At 39.5% G+C, this 13,734-nt stretch overlaps 1 protein-coding gene across 1 annotated transcript in view; it reads left to right on the top strand.

Moving 5' to 3' along the window:
• The window catches only part of LOC106087012 (protein sax-3), a 435,183-nt gene that overhangs the window by 221,066 nt on the left and 200,383 nt on the right, over positions 1–13,734 (top strand). The window contains exon 2 of the mRNA XM_059364263.1: positions 12,713–12,906. Coding sequence (XP_059220246.1) covers positions 12,713–12,906 — 194 coding nt within the window. The remainder of the gene's footprint in view (positions 1–12,712; positions 12,907–13,734) is intronic.

Raw genomic sequence — 13,734 nt, forward strand, 5'->3', positions numbered from 1 at the left:
ACACTGTTGTCTTTGCGGGTGCTCTTCGTTTGCAATTGAGTGCATGAGTGTGGGTGCGCGTTGAATGCAACATTCACTTATGACTGTTTAAAAATTTATCACCCAGTGCCAGTCAAGGCAAAAAAAAAAAGTCAGGAAGCATTTATATGATAAGAGTGTGAGAGCTTCATATGTTGTAAAAAAAAAATGTGATATATGTCGAAAAACCGACGACACCATACATGGTGTGTATAGGTGTGTCCATGCAACATAACACACAAATCATATGTTAGGGTAAAATCACATTCTAATAAAAGTGATAAATCACCCAGAGGTGAAATGCAAGGGTGGGTGACCTTTTAAATGGATTTTTTTTATGCCCTCCACCATGGGATGGGGGTATACTAATTTCGTCATTCTTTTTGTAACTTCTCGAAATATGCGTCTGAGACCCCATAAAGTATATATATTCTTGATCGTCATGTCATTTTAAGTCGATCTAGCCATGTCCGTCCGTCCGTCTGTCTGTCGAAAGCACGCTAACTTTCGAAGGAGTAAAGGTAGGCGCTTGAAATTTTGCACAAATACTTTTTGTTGGTGTAGGCCGGTTGGGATTGTAAATGGGCCATATCGCTCCATGTTTTGATATAGCTACCCTATGAACCGATCTTGGGTCTTGACTTCCTGAGCCCTTAGAGTGCGCAATTCTTATCCGATTGTAATGAATTTTGCCACGACGTGTTTTGTTATGATATCCAACAACTGTGCCAAGTATGGTTCAAATCGGTTCATAAACTGATATAGCTGTCATATAAACCGATCTTGGGTCTTGACTTCATGAGCCTCTAGAGTGCGCAACTCTTATCCGATTGTAATGAATTTTGGCACGACGTGTTTTGTTATGATATCCAACAACTGTGCCAAGTATGGTTCAAATCGGCCCATAACCTGATATAGCTGCCATATAAACCGATCTTGGGTCTTGACTTCTTGACCCTCTAGAGGGCGCAATTCTTATCCGAATGGAATGAAATTTCGCACGACGTGTTTTGTTATGATACCCAACAAGTGTGCCAAGTATGGTTCAAATCGGTTTATAACCTGATATAGCTGTCATATAAACCGATTTGGGGTCTTGACTTCTTGAGCCTCTAGAGGGCGCAATTCTCGTCCGATTCGACTGAAATTTTGCATGAGGTTTTCTGGTATGACTTCCAACAACTGCGCTAAGTATGGTATAAATCGGTCCATGTTTTTATATAGCTGCCATATAAACCGATCTTGGGTCTTGACTTCTTGCGCCTCTAGAGGGCGCAATTTTTGTCCGATTTGACTGAAATTAAGCACGTGGTGTTTTGGTATCTTTTCCAATACCTCTGTTAAGTATGAATTAAATCGGTTCATAATCTGTTATAGCTGTCATATAAACCGATCTTGGATCTTGACTTCTTAAGCCGCTGGAGGGCGCAATTCTCTTGCGATTTGGCTGAGGTATTTTGTTATCACTTCCAACAAGTGTGCTAAGTATGGCGCAAATCGGTACATAACCTGATATAGCTGCCACATAAACCGATCTAGGATCTTGACTTCTTGAGCCTCTAGAGGGCGCAATTCTCGTCCGATTTGGCTGAAAGTTTACGTGAGGTGTTTTGTTATCACTTCTTGACTTCTTGAGCCTCTGGACGGCGCAATTCTCATGCGATTTGGCTGAAATTTTACGTGAGGTGTTTTGTTATCACTTCTTGACTTCTTGAGCCTCTGGACGGCGCAATTCTCATGCGATTTGGCTGAAATTTTACGTGAGGTGTTTTGTTATCACTTTCAACAACTGTGCTAAGTACGATTCAAATCGGTTCATAATCTGGTAGCTGTCATGTAAACCTATCTTGGATCTTGACTTCTTGAGCCGCTGGAGGGCGCAATTCTCATGCGATTTGGCTGTCATGTAAACCGATCTTGGATCTTGACTACTTAAGCCGCCGGAGGGCGCAATTCTTATCCAATTTGGCTGAAATTTTGCAAGAGGTGCTTTGTTCTGACTTCTATCTAGTGTGCTAAGTATGATGCAAATCGGTATATAACATGATATAGCTGCCATTTAATCCGATCTGGCATCCTTACTTTTTGAGCCTTCAGAGGGCGTAATTATTATCCGATTTTGTACAACGGCTTCTCTCATGACCTTCAACATAACTGTCTAATATGGTCTGAATCAATCTATAGCCTGATACAGCTCCCATATAAACCGATCCCTCTATTTTACTTCTTGAGCCCCTTAAGGGCGCAATTCTTACTCGAATTGGCTGACATTTTACCCAGAGACTTCTACTATGGTCTCCAACATTCAATTCAATTATGTTTCGAATCGGACCATAACTTGATATAGCTCCAATATTAAATCAATTCTTTTCTTTTATCCTTTGTTTGCCTAAAGAGAGGTATCGGGAAAAGAGCTCGACAAATGCGATCTATGGTGGAGGGTATATAATATTCGGCCCGGCCGAACTTAGCACGGTTTTAGACTTTTTTCATAAGAAATTTTCTCTACAGAAAAAAATTTTATAAAATTTTATCTAAAAACAAAATTGCAACGAAATCGTCTTTAAAGACTAAATTTCTATAAAATTACATTTTCTTTAAAAAAAATGTAAGACATTTTATCTAAAATAAAAATTCTTAGAAATTCTGAAAAAATTTCTAAGAAATTTTCTCTAAACGCAAAAAAGTACACATGGTCATGGAAATTGGTTTTAGTAGGAAGGATAACACAGTGCATGGTTTTGAGTGGAAACGACATAAGGCTTTTAGGTCCGTAAGCCTTTAGTGTCGCATAACTTGCCTTGTCGGGTTTTGAAAGTCTGGCAGGAGGCAAGGTCGGTATTTACCTTGCCTCCTGCCAGGCTTTCAATCCCCAACAAGGCAAGTTATGCGACACCAAAGGCTTACTTGACTTGTGGAGTATATACAAGTCCTAGACACGCTGTGAAAATAGCACCCAGATGGGGGGCCAAATAGTCCGCCTTTTTCTGTATTAGCGCCGCCGATAACCCTGATGTAAAATATTTCGTCTTTATATGCGGATTGTTCATAGCCTTTCATTCACCTGACTAAATCTCAGATTCATCAGAATACGCTGGCAAACTTGTATCTCATAAAATGCCAGCTACAGTACAAAACATCACCTTTCGGTGTAGTTGCGGCGCCTCGCCCAAACCATAGGACTTCTTCTAAGGCGATTATGTCCTACATGCACTTTCTTTATATTGATGGGAACGATGAACAAGGAAACACTACAGCCACTCCACGATACATGTTTTCTGAAAAATTTTGAAATTTACCAATAATGGCTGTGCCAATGTTCCTAAGGAAGCTTGACTCTGTATCAACTGTCGCCAATACCTATGCCAACTGGCGGTTACAGACGCTGAATTCTGCTTGATACGATGTCCTATATCCTAGTCTGAAATGGTTCTAATTGATCAATATGCTAGGTAAAGACTTATCACAAAACGATCTTCCATTTACTACATTTCAAGTCCCTGGAGGCCTTAATTTGCCTTTTTTGTTAATAATGATGGAAAACCCGTCTCCCCACTCCCTTGAATGTGCACCGTGAAAACACTAGTCTCCGCTGAAGTTTCAAGAGGTCTAGAAGCCGCACACTGTGCGTCATTCATTTATTTCGACGTTCATGAACTCTTGCACCCTTTGGCAAATGTTGCATGTCATCATGCATCACTCCCAATTCCCTACACATGCACACACACACATGCACCCGCACACACAAACAAACGATAATGATGAAGGCTTTGGGCTGGCTGAAGTATGTTAGCCTAACGTCTATGCCCCTGTGTGGGTGAATAACCCCAGATGCATGAGAGCATAGAATGAGTTTTAGGGAGAGGGGATATGTTAACGTTTATGATTTTTATTTTGTTTTGGTTTTTTTTTTACAGTGTCCTCCTGCAGCTGAACTTTGCACTACTTATGTTGGCACCCATGTTTTTGAATATCCTTTTTTTTTTGTTGCATGTGTTGCTCCCACCACAAAACAAAAATGGCAAACCAAAAGGAAAAGAGTTGACATATTGAAAGATGGAGTGCCGGGAGGAGGACAGAATAAACAAGTCCATGTGGCAACAAAGTTAAAACAACAACCAGCACAACATGCAACATCAACGGCAGCATTCAGCCACAACAAAGCTGGGAAAAAGGTCAGTCGCCGCTTTTGAAGAGACCTCTTCAGCAACGACGAGAAAAAAAAAACCCCAACAGAGAGAACTTTTGCTTAAAACGAATCTCTAGCATGTAGGTTGTGCTGGTTGTTACGAGTGTATGTCTGCCATATTGCAAAAACTGAAACTCCTTTGTATTTTTTCAAAAATTTTGTTTTTGTTCTACTCAACACCCCCACTATCTACTAATCGGTGTGGTATTTCGTTTTTCAACGATGGCATTCCGTGTTTTTCCACTAATTGTTTATTTGGGAGTGTCCTGTGGCTATGTACAACACAAAAAGGGTTTCCTTTGCTTTTTTGTGTCCTTTTGCTGGGCTTGTGATGCCCTTTGTATACAAATACGAGCCGAAGATGATTTCAATGAAGAAAACAATAATTTGCAATATCTTCCTTGTTTTGAAGTGAACACATTGGGGATGACTACACTTCGAGAGGGCGTGCATGGATGATGATTTGAATGGCTGAATCATAAAAAAATGCTTGTACTGTGTGTTTTCAGGTGACATTGAATTCTTTGTTTGTAAGTAAGGTATGGAGTTTGTTATGTTTTGCAGTATCCGCATGCAGCCAAATGTTTTTGTGTTTCGGACAACAATGTTTTAGATGTCTAGTCTTTGTGGTTTGTTTGAAAAGATAAAAGAGTGGTGATTGCTTATGGTAAGGTAAGGTTATGGAGGTAGTCTACAATGGGGGTGACTGGGATAAGTAAGCCTTTGGCTATTTTATATAGTAAAACCGTTAAGGAAGGGCAAAAGTCGGGCGGTGCCAACTGTATAATACCCTACACCTACCCTATAAGTACAAAGTGGGAGCTATGTCTAATTGTGAAACAATTTTGATGGACCTCGGCTAGCAAATATGACATGACAAAATGACAAAATTATGGCAAATTACCCAAAATCTGACGAACATATATATGGGAGCTATATCTACTTCCGAACCGATTTCGAGCAAACTTCTCAGATATTTTAGTAGTCGTCGAGGAAAGCGTTGTGCAAAATTTTGGCAAGATTGGTAAAACAATGCGCTTGCCGTGGCTCTTGGGGTGAAAATCTGGCCATATACATAAATGACAGATATATCTAAATCTGGGCCGATTTCTATGAAATTCACCAGTAATATTGAGAGTCATAAGAAAATCCTTCCTGAATAATTTTGACAGAATCGGATAACAAATGATAATTTTTTTGCAATATTTTTCAAAACCAGACAAACATATATATATATATATATATATATATATATATATATATATATATATATATATATATATATATATATATATATATATATATATGAGAGCTATATCTAAATCTGAAACGATTTCGAGCAAAATCCTCAGATACTGTGGCAGTCGTCGAAGAAAGCGTTTTGCAAAATTTTGGCAAGATTAGTCAATAAATGCGCTTGCTGTGACGCTAGAACTTAAAATCGGGCGAAATATATCTATGAGAGCTATATCTAAATCTGAACTGATTTCCATGAAATTCGCCAGTACTATTGAGAGTCAAAAGAAAATCCCTCCTGCCAAATTTCGAGAAAATCGGTTGACAAATGACCATTTTATTGCAATATTACTGAAAATCGGACGAACATATATATGGGAGCTATATCTAGATCTTAACCGATATTGACCACACTCTATGTATATTGTGGTAGTCGTTGAGGAAAGCCTTGTGCAATATTTTGGCAAGATTGGTCAATAAATGAGCTTGCAGTGGCTCTAGGAGTGAAAATCAGGCGATATATGTATATATATGAGAGCTATAACTAAATCTGAACCGATTTCCGTGAAATTCACCACTAATGTCGAGAGCCGTAAAATCCTTCCTGCCGAATTTCGAGAGAATCGGTCAACAAATGACCATTTTATTGCAGTATTACTGTAAATCGGATGAACATACATATATAGAAGCTATATCCAAATCTGAACCGATTTTTTCCAATTTCAATAGGCTTCGTCTCTAGGCCGAAAAACATGCCGATACCAAATTTGAAGACGATCGGATGAAAATTGGGATCTGTAGTTTGTACACAAATTAACATGGACAGACGGACAGACAGACAGACGGGCGGACAGACAGACATGGGTAAATCGAATCAGAAAGTGATTCTGAGTCGATCGGTATGCTTATCAATGGGCCTATCTCTCTTCCTTTTGGGTGTTATAAACAAATTCACTGAGTTATAATACCCTGTACCACAGTAGTGGTGTAGGGTATAACAAGTAAAAGCGTGCTAAGTTCGGCCCGAATAACAATAATAAGAATTGCGCACTCTAGAGGCTCAAGAAGTCAAGACCCAAGATCGGTTTATATGGCAGCTATATAAGGTTATGGACCGATTTGAACCATACTTGGCAAAGTTGTTGGATATCATAACAAAACACGTCGTGCAAAATTTCATCACAATCGTAAAATATTTGCGCCCTCTAAGGCTCAAGCAGTCAAGATCCAAGATCGGTTTATGTGGCAGTTATATCAAAACATAGACCGATATGGCCCATTTACAATACCAACCGACCTACACTAATAGGAAGTATTTGCGCAAAATTTCAAGCGGCTAGTTTTACTCTTTCGGAAGTTAGCGTGCTTTCGACAGACAGACGGACGGACAGACGGACGGACGGACAGACGGACGGACATGGCTAGATCGACATAAAATGTCGCGACGATCAAGAATATACATACTTTATGTGGTCTCAGACGAATATTTCGAGTAGTTACAAACAGAATGACGAAATTAGTATACCCCCCATCTTATGGTGGAGGGTATAAAAATAACAAGAAGTAAAATAGAGAGATCGATTTATATGGGAGCTATCGGGCTATAGACCGTATGTTGATGATCATGAGAGAATCCGTCGTACAAAATTTCAGGCAAATCGGATAATAATTTCGACCTCTAGAGGCTCAAGAAGTCAAGATCCCAGGTCGGTTTATAAGACAGCTATATCAGGTTATTGACCGTTTTGAACCATACTTTGCACAGTTGTTGGATATCATAACATAACACGTCGTGCAAAATTTGATTCCAATCGGATAAGAATTACGCACTCCAGAGGCTCAAGAAGTCAAGACCCAAGATCGGTTTATATGACAGCTATATCAGGTTATGGACCGATATGGCCCATTTACAATACCAACCGACCCACACTAATAAGAAGTATTTGTGCAAAATTTCAGACGCCTAGCTTTACTACTTTGGAAGTTATCGTGCTTTCGACAGACAGACGGACGGGCGGACGGACGGACGGACAGACGGACGGACGTGGCTAGATCGACATAAAATGTCGCGACGATCAAGAATATATATATTTTATGGGGTCTCAGACGAATATTTCGAGTAGTTACAAACAGAATGACGAAATTAGTATACCCCCCATCCTATGGTGGAGGGTATAAAAATTGCCGACTTTTGATAAGCCAATTTTCCACCAAAACATGACGGGAAAAATTTTTTTAACTACTTTCGGTTGTCCACTTTACTCCAATCCAATTTCATTACTCCAGCTCGAATTTTTCTAAGGCAGCTCTATTCTTGGGTATTTTTCGTCGTTAATTCGAACGTGGGCACACGGAGCAGCAGCAAGATCCGATGCCGTCTTCTAGCGTTCGAAGTCATTAATACAACTTCCAAAAGATATTTGTACTGTTTTGGCAATCTGTGTAAAATTCACCTCTGACATTCTGACCAAATGTCACCGCCGATGTGTCAGTCGGATGTCGGTGTCAGTGCACATGTATTCAAAAATTTGCCTTCTTAGAAAATTTTGAGCGAGATTTTTTCTCCAGAAAAATTTTAGTGATATGTTTATGTAAATGTTGTCTCCACTATGCTGGTCGACTTTAGGCTTATCTCAAGGTTTATTTATAAAATTTTCAAAGGGTTTTAGGTTAAGGTCGAATTGGTAGCCCAATCCGAATGGTTAATTCACTCGCAGGTCTGTCCGGGCATTTTGGCAACCTGATAAGAAAAGGAAAAAGAAGATTAGATCAAAATTGTGATGATTAATTACGACCCGAATTAAAGACAGAGAGTTGACGTGATATAAAAAAATACAAATAATTTTGGAATGGAATAGTGATCAAGTGCCTATTCTTCACGCCACCGAGCGAGTGCTGTCCCGGAGAGTCGGACCACATTCACTTAAGTATTCACTCGCCTAGTGTAAAGCATTGGTACTCTCCAGGTCCCTCTTCGAAACAATCACGTCTTATTCATGTGTCTTATGAGATCCCCCAGAGAAGCATCTGTAGTATAGCCTGTGCCCTCGTAGACCCGGCCATGAGCAGAGCAGGTGGTCGAGTGGTTTGAGGGATGCCATACTGTCCATATATATCCTGAGTTTGAAAGTTTTAGGTCCATCTTCCGCATCTCTTTTGCGGCCAATGTAATGGCAAAAAGTTTTACGTTTTTAAAAGAAACGGTTCAACCGGTTTTTGAAAAATATCAAAAACCGGGTTTTTAAGACAGTTCATTTTTCGAAAACCGGTTTTAGCAAAAAGTCGGTTTATTTATTACCCTAGGTTGAACAATCACTCTTTGGGCCGGTCACAAAAGTAACAGATCTCATATCATTCCTTCTTCTGGGGTTCGAGAGTAGCGTAACTGTAGACCACAGATTGCCTACTTTGCTAGCCACATATTTTTCTCTCATTCGTTGACCATCCCATTGAATTCCAGGTTCAGCTCGCTGATTCTGGGATTTGTTGGGTCAGTGTAACGAAACCTATCACGCTCCTCTGCGAGTTCCACTGCCTGCGCCTGGAAATTGGACCGCACTTGGGGCATTCGAACGTTTGGTATAAAGCGAGTGGCTGTTCGTCTCGGTATTGTCTCTCAGCAACTGGCGTATTTGAGGGGGCTGCCAGCTCACTGAAGCGACGATTGGTGTACCCTTTGAATCGTCTCTCTTCTGATTGATTGATTTCATAACCTATGAGCACCAGACTAATGGTGCTCATAGGTTATGAAATCAGTTGTCTGATTCTAAAACAAATTATGGCTTGCCAGAATAAGTCATTCAGGAGATCAGGAAATGCAATAGAAAAGTCGAGCTACTGCACCATCTCGTAATTCTGACGGGGAGAATACCCCCACCGTGCAAAATATGGAGCCAATCTGTTCCGCTAAAGCTGTCGTTAACTAGAGGAGGATGTCAAAAAACGTGAAGCGCATTGAAGCCCTAAGGACCAGTCAGTGGTTATGGCCAGACAAAAAGACACTGATGTCGGGTCTACAAAGTTGGTTTTTATCAGAGCAACGACTGCCAATCGGATTAATATACACCCCTTCCTATGGTGGCGGGTATAAAATGCTTTTTTATACCTTCCACCATAGGATGGAGGTATACTAATTTCGTCATTCTGTTTGTAAGTACTCGAAATATTCGTCTGAGACCCCATAAGGTATATATATTCTTGATCGTAATGACATTTTATGTCCATTTAGCCATGTCCGTCCGTCGGTCTGTCCGTCCGTCCGTCTGTCCGTCCGTCTGTCTGTCTGTCGAAAGCACGCTAACTTTCGAAGGAGTAAAGCTAGCCTATTGAAATATTGCGCAAATACTTTTTATTAGTGTGGGTCGGTTGGGATTGTAAATGGGCCATATTGGTCCACGTTTTGATATAGCTGCCATATAAAACGATCTTGGGTCTTGACTTCTTGAGCCTCTAGAGGGCGCAATTCTTATCCGATTGAAATGAAATTATGCACGACGTGTTCCGCTATGACTTACAACATATGTGCTAAGTAAGGTTCAACTCTGTCAGTAGCCCGATATAGCTGCCATATAAACCAATCTTGGGTCTTGACTTCTTGAGGCTCTGGAGAGCGCAATTCTTATCCGATTGGAATCAAATTTTGTACAACGTGTTTTGCTATGACTCTAAACATCTGTGCTAAATAAGGTTCAAATCGGTTAATAACCTGATATAGCTGCCATATAAACCGATCTTGGGTCTTGACATCTTGAGCCTCTAGAGGGCGCAATTCTTATCCGATTGGAATGAAATTTTGCGCGAAGTATTTTGTTATGATATCCAACAACTGTGCCAAGTATGGTTCAAATCGATCCATAACCTGATATAGCTGCCATATAAACCAATCTTGGGTCTTGACTTCTTGAGCCTCTAGAGTGCGCAATTCTTATCCGATTGGAATGAAATTTTGCGCGAAGTATTTTGTTATGATATCTAACAACTGTGCCAAGTATGGTTCAAATCGACCCATAACCTGATATAGCTGCCATATAAACCGATCTTGGGTCTTGACTTCTTGAGCCTCTGGAGGGCGCAATTCTTATCCAATTGGAATGAAATTTTGCACAACGTGTTTCGCTATGACTCTAAACATCTGTGCTAAATAAGGTTTAAATCGGTTAATAACCTGATATAGCTGCCATATAAACCAATCTTGGGTCTTGACTTCTTGAGCCTCTAGAGTGCGCAATTCTTATCCGATTGGAATGAAATTTTGCGCGAAGTATTTTGTCATGATATCCAACAACTGCGTCGAGTATGGTTCAAATCGTTTTATAACCTGACATAGCTGCCATGTAAACCGATCTTGGGTCTTTACTTCATGAGCCTCTAGTGGGCGCAATTCTTATCCGATTTGCCTGTAATTTTGTACGACGAATCCTCTTATGACCATCAACATACGTGTTTATTATGGTCTGAATCGGTCTATTTTATTTCTATTTCTCTATTTTACTTCTTGGGCCCCCAAAGGGCGCAATTCTTATTCGACTTATTCGGCTGACATTTTACACATAATTGTGGTCCAAACAGGACCATATCATGATATCTCTATGATAGCATAGCAAATCTTTTCTTATATTCTATTTTGCCTAAGAAGAGATGTCGGGAAAAGAATTCGGAAAATGCGATCCATGGTGGAGGGTATATAAGTTTCGGCCAGGCCGAACTTAGCACGCCTTTACTTGTTTAAGATAAAATTGGGTTGCCCAAAAAGTAATTGCGGATTTTTCATATAGTCGGCGTTGACAAATTTTTTCACAGCTTGTGACTCTGTAATTGCATTCTTTCTTCTGTCAGTTATCAGCTGTTACTTTTAGCTTGCTTTAGAAAAAAGTGTAAAAAAAGTATATTTGATTAAAGTTCATTCTAAGTTTTATTAAAAATGCATTTACTTTCTTTTAAAAAAACCGCAATTACTTTTTGGGCAACCCAATATTTCAATGATATTTTTCTAGATCTAAAATTTCAATGATAAAATTTAAAGACAAAAATTGAATGGCTTTTTTGCTAAGAACAATTTTTTTTTTTGTTGAAGCTTTTTTTCTATTTTGTTCAGAGTCGGAGTCAAGACACATTTTTCGACTCCGACTCCAGGGAAACTTGCTGTACTCCGACTGTCACAGGCCTAATCGAATTATGTCTGTCATTTTTGATGGATAAAGGCATGGTTATAACTAAGGTGTGAACCAGATCATTTGCAATATATCAAGGCCCCAGAAGGCCCGGGTTAACACCTCAGTTATCGAATTTGGCTTAAATTTGGTATGTAAAGTAAAGGTTATTCAAGTCCGATTCAAGTTTAAGCTCAATGATAAGGGGCTTCCTTTTTATAGTTGAGTCCGAACGGCGTGGAAAGAGGTTTTACATGGCATAGTACCTCAGAAATTTTGCCAGCATTAGGAGGGGAAAACCACCGCTGAAAATTTTTTCTGATGGTCTCCCCAGGCGTTCAGCGTCATAGGCGGACATGGTAACCTCTGAGCTACCCATTCATTCTTCGATTTTACTTTTCAATAATCTCTAATAAAGAAATATTGCAGCAGCAATTACCCTAATTGCTTATTAAAGAAAATTCGTTTCTGGAAAGTGTTAAATAATCCGGCTCACATTTCTCGTTTCAACTTAAACCTTGTGTCTTTGCCAGATACAAGATTTTTTATATATCACAGTACGAGTATTTTATAATCTGTAATTTATTTGTGCAAAAATTGCATATAATTTATTTTGCGCACATGCATAAAGACATCCAGGTGTTCATATGCATACACGATGAAATTATGAAAACCGTACCGGAGATCAAGCGCTGTACGATTAACAACGAGCAAAGAAATGCAAAACAAAATGTAAAAGAATATTAAAGCGCGTTCAATCCGCATACATACACGAAGCGACTGACAAACTGCATAATCCTACATTTGCCGGGAGATTCATTTATATGCATTCGGTTGCAAGGTGTGCTCATTCATTCATGCATACACCACATACACCAAAACCCATACACTAACATTTATGTCTGCATGTAAATGTGTTGTATATGAAAAATGTGTAAAAAAATCATTGAATTTGTCATACTTGGGTCTTTTCACATAACTCCTCGCATACATATGCATGTCTGCTTTCACATTTATTCTCTTGCATACATACACATAGATCACATTACATTCATATGTAGGTACGCTACTTACCTATGATTTTGTGTATTTTCATTTTTCCTGTTTCTCTTCTTTGCAGGTTCCCATCCGCCACGAATAGTGGAACATCCAATTGACACAACAGTACCGCGACACGAACCAGCGACTCTTAATTGCAAAGCGGAAGGTTCGCCCATACCCACAATTCAATGGTACAAAGATGGAGTAGCATTGAAAATTCTGCCCGGCTCACATCGGATTACACTCCCGGCTGGTGGATTATTTTTTCTCAAGGTAAGTGCCACAGATAAGCGAAAAAAAAAAAAATAAAACAACGAAGTAATATAGAAAGGAAATGAAATAATAAATATCCAGCTGAGTGCCTATGGGGCAGATTAAGGCGGCTTGACAATGCTTTTCGGTACAAAAGTTAAGAAAAAAAGTGCCTGCAGATAATGTTGGGGCGAAAGAAAGTGCAGTGACGGAAATGAAGGGTTAAAAATTGTTTACCATATACATATAAAAAAAATATGGCATTTTTATTCTCTAAAATACCTCTTCTCTAAAATACCTCTTATTTGAGTCTCATATTGCAATGGTCAGCAAATACTTCCTATTTGGGTGGTGTTATGGGGGTGGGGTGCCCCCATAGACACTTTTCCCGAACATTGATATCAGATTCGTGCTTTGCTTTCAAAGAATTTTCATTTGAAACCCACATTGCTATTGTCTTCTTTGGGGTATGTTCTCGGGGATGGGCGGCCCCCTAAATACTTGCTCCCACATCTGGATATCAGAGTCGTATTCTACACTTAAATACCTTTCATTTAAACCCCATATTGCCATGGTCAGTAATTAAGTCCTGTTTGGGGGTGTTTTGGGGACCCCCAGAAACTTTGTCCCAAATTTGGATATCAGATTCGTATTTGACTCGCAAATACCTTTCATTTGAGTCCCATATTGCCATAGTCGGTAAAAATGTTCGATTTAGGGGTGTTTTGGGGGTTGGGGTGATCCCCCAAGTACTTGGTCCGACAATTGGATATCAGATACGTTTTCTAATCTTAAATACCTTTCATTTTAGTCTCATATTGTCGTGATTGGTGTATTTATATATTTGAT

Source organism: Stomoxys calcitrans, chromosome 3 (assembly GCF_963082655.1).
Source record: "Stomoxys calcitrans chromosome 3, idStoCalc2.1, whole genome shotgun sequence".
Classification (NCBI taxonomy): Eukaryota; Metazoa; Arthropoda; class Insecta; order Diptera; family Muscidae; genus Stomoxys; species Stomoxys calcitrans.